Source organism: Mus pahari, chromosome 5 (genome assembly GCF_900095145.1).
Source record: "Mus pahari chromosome 5, PAHARI_EIJ_v1.1, whole genome shotgun sequence".
NCBI lineage: Eukaryota > Metazoa > Chordata > Mammalia > Rodentia > Muridae > Mus > Mus pahari.
Window position 1 is genome coordinate 154486019 of NC_034594.1, and position 8427 is coordinate 154494445.

The following is an 8427-nucleotide window of genomic DNA, read 5'->3' on the forward strand; positions in this document are numbered from 1 at the left end:
CCCTGGCTGTCCTCGAACTCAGAAATCCACCTGCCTCTGCCTCCCGAGTGCTGGGATTAAAGGCGTGCGCCACCACACCCGGCTTAGAGTTTAATTCTTTATCAGACCTAAGATGCTCCTCCCAAAAAAGAGCTATAGAACCCAATTTTGAGGGAAACTGAGATGGTTAAATATAAGCTGGAATGAGAAATCCCCTGGAAATAGATAGTACTGTGGTTTTGAGACAAGTTTTAGAGGCACGTTTTATATTTGTGCTCTTCAAATAGATTAGTAAAAGGCAAGCTACATCTTTGCCAGTGTGTGTGAACTTAAACTGCTCCATCCCCATTTGGAGCATGAGAATGAACACACAAGTGAAGACAGCAGACAAATGTACCCTAAAGAGTGACAGACGGGACCATGTATAAAGTGAATAATGAAGGAGCTTGCCCATTCTGCCTGGTTTTTTTCCTACTTACCTTTTAAGGGAACTCATCCCCAAGTCTTACTAACAGCATTTTGGTGTTTCCTAGAAAACTATGTCCACCTTACTTAGACTGCCCAATAGTACTTGTGCTAGTACACAGTTTATTTATGTGCGGGTGATTTGCTTGCACACACGTCTGTGCACCATGTGCCCTTGAAGCCAGAAAAGAGCATCAGATCTCTTGCAACTGGGTTACAGACAGTTGTGAGATGCCAGTCTTATGAGTGCTGGGAATCGAACCCAGGGACTCTGGAAGAGCAGCCAGTGCTCTTAACCACTAAACTGTCTCTCCAGTCCCTGGTATATTACATATACCACAATCCTCAATCATCAGCAGGTAGAATTATAAGAAATATTCTAATTTGGGTGATTTGTCCCCTAGATATTCACTTGAAAGAAGATATAAACTCATTTTACATTAGCCTGAGAAAAACAATTGGGAAGAGTCTGTCCCAAGCTCCTATAAGCACCCCAAAGTCAAATTAGGAAGACTTTTTGATGGTTTTCTGTTATCTGCACTGTTCTCAGTAAAGGAAGTGGGCTCAATTAAGATGAGGGTGCTCTGATGAAACATTAAAAATGGCTATCTTGTTTATATGACAATAACTTATTCTCAGAATTTGTCTTGAGGAGCTGGAGACGTTGCCTAAGCAGTTCAGGGTGCTCGCTGTTCTTCTGGAAGACCGGACTTTGACACACAAGGGGGGGCTTGGAACTACCTGTGACTCTAGCTCCAAGGAATTCAATACCTTCTGTCCTCCACAGCTCCTACACAGATGTGGCTGATATAAACACACACATATAAATAAAAGTAAAATGAATCTTAAAGTATTTTTTCCTTGAGCTAAGAGTGGTGGTACACAGCAGGAGGACCCTGAGTTCAAGGTCAGCCTTTGCTAGTTCGTAGTCAACGTGAGTGCCACCAGACCTGTCAACCACTGACTTCCACACTCACAAGTTACATTCCATACTCATGTGAATGCACCCACACAGACACATCGATGCACAAGACCTTCACACATACACATAAAGAAGAATGTTAAAGCCTTGTAAAACATTAACTCCATGCTGGGGCGAAATCTGTTTCAGGCAAATTATAAGCATCACTTTTTCAGTGGCTAGTATAAGTTACGCAGAAAACCCCAGTACTTCACAATGGTGTGACACTCTACTGTTGACTCACAGCAGTGAAATGTTTTAAGAACTATTTTGTTCAATACACTGAAAGCTTCCACTTATCACAGACTCTGGAAAGCCCAAATGATATGGGGTGAATAAGGTGGGTTAGATGGGCGGATTAAACACTGACTATTTCTCTGCAGGTATGTGCACCTACACAGGTAAACACTCATGCACACAAAACATGCAAAGTATCATTTCATAGAAGAAATCAGATGTACTTGCACACCCTGTACTGTCATTTGTATCTGGAGGGCATTAAAGACCTGGTCTCCAGCTTGGCACTGTTAAGAGTTGCCCAAAACTTTAAGGGGGGAGGTATAGGGAACTTTCGGGATAGCATTTGAAATGTAAATAAAAAAAAAAAAAAAAAAAAAAAAAACCCAAAACCTTTAAGGAGGGCCTGTTAGTGATCTGTGGGTCACTGGGCTGATGCTGTAAGGGGGCTGTGGACAACCGGGCTCTTTTTTCTCCTGACCCACCAGAGTAAACACCACTGTGGCAGGACCAGTGGCCTCAAGGTAGTAGGTTTTTGCCCAGTAAAGAACAAGAACTCCAAGACTCTCAGCACAAGCCATTCTCCTCATTAGTCAATTTCATCCTGACTTCTTCCATTGACAGAAACCTGAATAACACCCCAATAAACTGAATGATATGGATTTTCACACAGTGAACACAGTACTATATTAAGATTACAGCCCATGAATACAGACCCAGTCATTTTAGAAGCAAAAGACAACATTTAATAGAGGTTTCTCCCAAGCTCCTGGTTCTAGCATTTTGCACTTAAGACTGGGTAAGCCAACTGACCATCTCAAGCCTGACAGAGCACACAGGCTCCTGTTTTCCCCTTGTAGAAAACGTGTCTTGGAAATGTAAGGTGATGGCACCTCACTAAAGCCTTCTGTGACTCTAACTCCCTTTGTATTATTACTGTACTCACCGTACTAGAATCCTTTCAGAAGAGCCTGCAGGAGAGGTCAGAGGACCCAAGGTTCAAGGTCATCCTTGGCTACACAGCAAGTCTGAAGCTAGCCTGGGCTACGTGAGACCCTACTTAGAACAACAATGACAAGACAAAAAAAAAAAAAAAACCACTTTGCTCGAATCCCTCATTTTTTTAAAATGATCTTGGAGAGCTGGGGCGATAGGCTAGTGCACAAGGGTTATCAGCATCCACGTTAAACGTCCATGCTCATACAAACAACCCCAATCAATCTCAGTGGGTTAGAAAAAAAAAGAAACCCAGACTTGGCAGAGGATTTGTTGGGATGAGGGTTCCTGTATCCCCTTTAGGCTACAGCTCCACTGATAGTAGACACTACTTGTTAAAAGTTTTAGGCAGCTCCTGTCAGTGCCGCTAGAGCTCATGGATCGTTGGGAGACATTAGAGATCCAACTGAAAGTACAGGGAATATAAACACATCTGGCTTCTATGAAATGATTAAAAATGTTTGATCCTTCTTTTCATGTTTTATGTGTACACATGTTAACCTGTGTAGGCACATATGCATGCTAAGAAATAAGGTAATTTTCTTCTTTCTTTCTTTCTTTCTATCTATCTATCTATCTATCTATCTATCTATCTATCTATCTTTTAAGACAGGGTTTCTCTGTGTATCTATCTATCTATCTATCTTTTAAGACAGGGTTTCTCTGTGTACTCTTGGCTGTCTTGGAACTCACTTTGTAGACCAGGCAGGTTTCCAACTCAATGAACTGCCTGCCTCTGCCTCTGTGTCCCAAGTGCTGGGATTAAAGGCGTGTGCTAGGTCACTTTACTCTTAAAGTACTGTGTCTTACACCCAGAGCTTGCCAGTACCAGCTAGGATGGACAGTTAGCTTGTTTCTGGGTTCTCCACTTTTAGAGGCTAGAATCCCAAGTAGTCTGCCACATCCACCTGCATATATGTGTCTGTTTCAGTAGCTGAACTCTCATTCTTCTGACTGCTAAATAAAAGTTCTAACTGCTGAGCCCCCTTCTCCACCCCTGTTCTGCCAATATTCATAGACATTTCTCCTCACCAAAGGCTGTCAGTTCTAGGGAGCATAAAAAGGTTTCTCATGCTTCCTCACTCTCTGTGGAATCAGGTATAGGAAGAAGCCACCCAGTAGCACAGTCAAGACTATTCTTCATGTCTTCATACTCTGCAGGTTTTTCTGCGGGTAGTGTTCTATTTGTGCATGGTCAACTCTTCTCATAATGAGGAAGCAGAGACCCCCTCCCTCTCTCCCAGTATCCAGTTGAGGTTTCTGGAGCAATACAGTAATACTATGATGCACTGTTACACTGACAGCTAATGGATGTGTACTTTGTGTTCTTGTGCTTTATAAAATGTTCTAAGGTAACCTCTTGGGATCATGACTTTTAAAGAATATAAAGGTATACTGAAATAAAAAAGGTCAGGAACTTCTAGGATACAGTGAGGAACAAGTCAGAGAAGATGCCTAATTAGAAGCAAAAGGAAAAGCCTCTTCATTTTCCTTCATATTTCCTACTACCAACCTAGTCTGTAACTTTCAGCTTTCTAAAGATTGAAGAAAACCCATGAAAGGAACTATAAATAGCAGATTCAATTCTCTAGAGTGATTTAGACAAATATCTCGGGAAGGAGCATCATGGTTTTATATACTTGGTTGCTAACTGGAAATCTCTATTCCAAATAACAAGCAAGAATTCTTGATACAGTCATATTTATGTTCTGAAATACTAATTTCACTCTATTTGCATGAGCACCACTTGAATTACAGGGGAACCAATGACAGCATCTTTACTATCCTGAAAATTCTCCCAACAGAATACTCGGTTCATGAGCCAAAGGAACATGTTCAAAGTAAGTTTGCTCTGTTCCCTAAGGATGGAATCTCTATTCTTACCTCTGACCACTTGTTTCTAAGTATCTCAGGTACTTATTAGGGTTGTCTGCTTAACACACCAAAGCTGCACCTGCACTAATCTATTTCACTGGGAAAGCAACCGATTCAAAGTACACACCTCCCCATTTGAAGAGTTGTCTTCAGTCAAATACATTTTAATACATTATAGGAATTAATTATTTAAAGCTATTTCTGTGGAACCAGGATTTCTAGGCTGCATATGTTTGGGGAACAAAATTTAGTGGTAGAAAAATAGCCAATTCAAAAAGGCATTCAAGACAGACCCTGAGAAATCAGTAGACTGGAAAATCAAATCTCAATTATTTATTGTTACAGGAGGCAAGGACTATTACCAACTAACCTGAACAAATAATTGAAATGAGGTTGAGGCAACTTCAGGCTAGAGATCTTTTACAAAAAGTATAGACTATTAAGTACTTGGGTTATATACCTGCCCTGTAAGTTAGGTGTTAGGAATAGGGAAACATGATATCTCTCAGGATGAAGCAGGAAAGAAAGATGGAAGGAAGAGAAAAAGCAAAAGGCCATTTCAACAGTGTGTCTGTCAATAGCCCATCTCAACAGTGTGTCTGTCACTAGCCCAACTCAACAGTGTGTCTGTCAGTAGCCCATCTCAACAGTGTGTCTGTCAGTAGCCCATCTCAACAGTGTGTCTGTCAGTAGCCCATCTCAACAGTGTGTCTGTCNGTGTGTCTGTCAGTAGCCCATCTCAACAGTGTGTCTGTCAGTAGCCCATCTCAACAGTGTGTCTGTCAGTAGCCCATCTCAACAGTGTGTCTGTCCGTAGCCCATGGGTCAGAATGCTGCTGAATGGAAGCCAGCTGTGCTGACTCTCAGCACTGCTCACTCCTGAGGCTGGCCAGCTTTACCGCTTACTCAAGAGAACACAATTAAAAAGACCTTAGGTAATATATACAGCAGATGCCAGCACACACTTAAGTCTCTTGGATTTTTGGCAAATGATTTAGGTAAAAATAACCACTTCAATTAAAAAGATCTGTACAAAGAGCCTAAGGAGGCTATGTCTCTTTTCTATTAATTTCACAAAAAGAGCGTAATTAAATTAATGCTGACACCTAGTGCCAAGAAAGTACATCTGTATTTTATGTCACTTGAATTGTATTTTCTGAAACCAATGAATCTAAAACCTTAATTTCCATAAAGACCCAGTGACATCAGGTTAAGAAAGGACTTCGCCTCCTGTTTCTAAAACCACATGGGTAGGCATAAACCTGGCTGGGAGTGGGGAGGGAGGGAGAGCCACGTGGACTCCTTAAGAAAAATGCTTTAAATTACAAATCTAAAGCCAGGAAAAGGCTTAAGATATAATATGCAGCTATACATTTCACATGAAAGAAATGCCAATTATTAATGAATTATGAAGCCCATTTCACCTCAGGTCTCCAAGCAGTCTATTTTCTCCTCTTCACACTTTTTTGTTTGTTTGTTTGTTTAAAGAAAAGGAAAAATGAGAGTTAAAGCTGACAGAGCATTTGTCTAGCAGAATCAAGGCTGAACTCCAGATCGGTGGCCAAACAGTAACACACAAAACAAAACAACAATGAATGAAAAGAAGAATGAAAAAACAACTAAGAAGCCAATAAAACCCCGTTTTTTCTCAACACTTAACAAAAAAAGAAAAAACAAACGAACAAACAAACAAACCAAACCTGTGAACATTCCAAGCTTTCCAAAGCCATTGTCTGTCTGTCTGGCTCAATTCAATCAAATGGTATGCCCAATTGCCAAACGCCATGTATATACAGCATACATTTTGGTCAAGTACCATTCTTTATAAAATATAAAGGAAATATTTACCACTCTACACGAAATCCTAGGATGATGCTTTGAAAATCTAGGACACTATATTCTGAAATACCTACGCTAAACAGAAGAAATTTTCCATTCCACAGAGTAGGGGAAACACACACCAAACCTGCCCCGAGTTTGAATGAATGACTGCAAGCTGCATTTAAAGAGGATTTCCTTTGAAACACAATTCCGGTCAATTTAGAGGTGGAAGTATAGGGCTAAAATATGGCATAGCGATTAAGTAACCGCCACACACAGCACATTCAGAAAGATGTCTTTTGTCCTTTTATCAACAATCCAGAGCACATTTAAGTGACTACATCAAACCAGCTCACAATCACTTCAAAATGTCCACCTCCTCCAATTTCCTAACCACTTAAGGAAAAATTCCCCGGTAGGAAGTGAGATATCTTCCTGAACCAGGGAATTCATCAAACCTTCGGTCAAACCGCTGGGATGCGGTAAAATTCCTATGGCAATTTTTTTTTCTTTTTTAAAATTTGGATAGGACAATGTGTTATTTTTAGGGTACAGTAAGTAAACCACCCCGACTGTAGGAGGGTGGGCTTGAAGCACATTTGGGGAAAACAAAAAGATTGCAAGACAAGGGGGAGTGGGTAATAGCTTGACAAGGGGCAAGTTGCTTCGCTATAGACAGAAGTGTTAGGGAGGCGAAGCCGGCCAGGTCATCATCTCCCATGGCTCTACTTTAGTGGGCAACTAAGTCTCTGGGGTTTTAAACGCACGGCACAACTGCAATCTTAGAACCGCAACTGGGGCTCAAGGGGGAGGGGGGACGGCCAAACCTCCTCCATCCTTTTCAAGCAGGAAGCTTGGGTCGGAGGGACAATACACACTATTCTTGCAGCGCAACCCAAGCCTGGCTGGGATCATCTGCCTACTTGGGAGTGAACTCCAGAGCCGGGCAGGGGCTAGAGAGGGAAGTCGAGGCTGGCGCCTGCTCCCTCCCTCGGGAGTCCCTGTCGCCGGTCCAGCCAGGCGGAGGGCACCAAACCCCGCTCCGTTACTTCTCGCAGGCGGGCGCGTCCCGGGCTGGGGGCGAGGAGACCCTCGGGGCGAGGCGCGGAGCGGAGCGGAGCCTCGCCCGCCGGGCGGTCCCGATGCCAGCGCAGCAACAGCTCCCCGCCGGCCGTCGCCAGCGCCACTTCCCGGCAGCCGGGGACGCGCGCGCTCCGTGTCCCGAGCCGGCGGGGGCTCCCTCCCCAGGAACGCGCCGCCCTCGCCAGGCCTCCCCAGGCCTCGGCCCTCACCAGGCGGAGCTGGCTAATTTCGTCGTAGGACATAAAGCTGAGGATGTTCTCGATGGCTACGATGGGCAGCGCCACCAGTGTGTTGTTTTGGGGCAGATGGTCCGGTGCCAGCGCGGGCGCGGCGGGGGCCTGGGACCCCGGCGGCGGGGCCTGCGACGGGGGCGCCGGGGGCTGTCGCTGAGCGGAGCCGGCGGCCGAACAGGAGCCGCCGTCGCCGTGGCCGCCGCCTCCTTCCTCGGCCATCCGCTCCTCAGACGCCGCCGCCATCTTGGGAGTTTGATTCCTTCCTCCACTGTAAGGGGATCGGGACACTTCCTGTGCGTCACTTCCTCCTCCCGACTCCTCCGGGCGGGGGGAGCTTAAGGAGAGGGAGGAGCTCGTGGGATGACAGCTGGAAAGAGAGGCGAGCTCTCGGTGCGCCCATCGGAAAGGAGGGAAGGTAGTGCACACTTCAAGAGAGGTGGTCGTTGTAGCTCTTTAAAATCGGAGACTGCCTTGTTAGAGTGGAAACGAGCAAGGATTCCGTAAACCCCAAGAAAGGCGGTTGTCATAGTCCCTTTCCTATGATAAAAGGAACGACAATGGAGCAGTTTTCTTTTAAAGCAACTCGCCAAAGGATGATAAAAACCATATCACCTTCATAAGTTTAGACGGAACTTCGTATTTAGATCAGCATCTCCCAAGAGACAGTGATAATTTCAGCATATAGAAAGGAATAAAACACCGCTAGCTTAAAACTACAAGACAATAGATAAACCCTGAAAGCACATTAATGAAATAAAAACACAGTCACATACCATA

The 8427-nt window shown here is 44.1% G+C and overlaps 1 protein-coding gene across 2 annotated transcripts in view; it reads right to left on the minus strand.

Annotated features, from left to right (window-relative positions):
• The window catches only part of Fbxo28 (F-box protein 28), a 29978-nt gene extending 22062 nt beyond the window's left edge, over window positions 1–7916 (minus strand). Inside the window, exon 1 of one of the 2 annotated variants that reach the window (XM_021198002.2) lies at window positions 7627–7916. In XM_021198002.2, coding sequence (XP_021053661.1) covers window positions 7627–7893 — 267 coding nt within the window. In that variant the 5' untranslated portion in view covers window positions 7894–7916. The remainder of the gene's footprint in view (window positions 1–7626) is intronic. The other variant, XM_029538779.1, reaches the window with a different exon arrangement.
• Window positions 7917–8427: the final 511 nt, after the last annotated feature.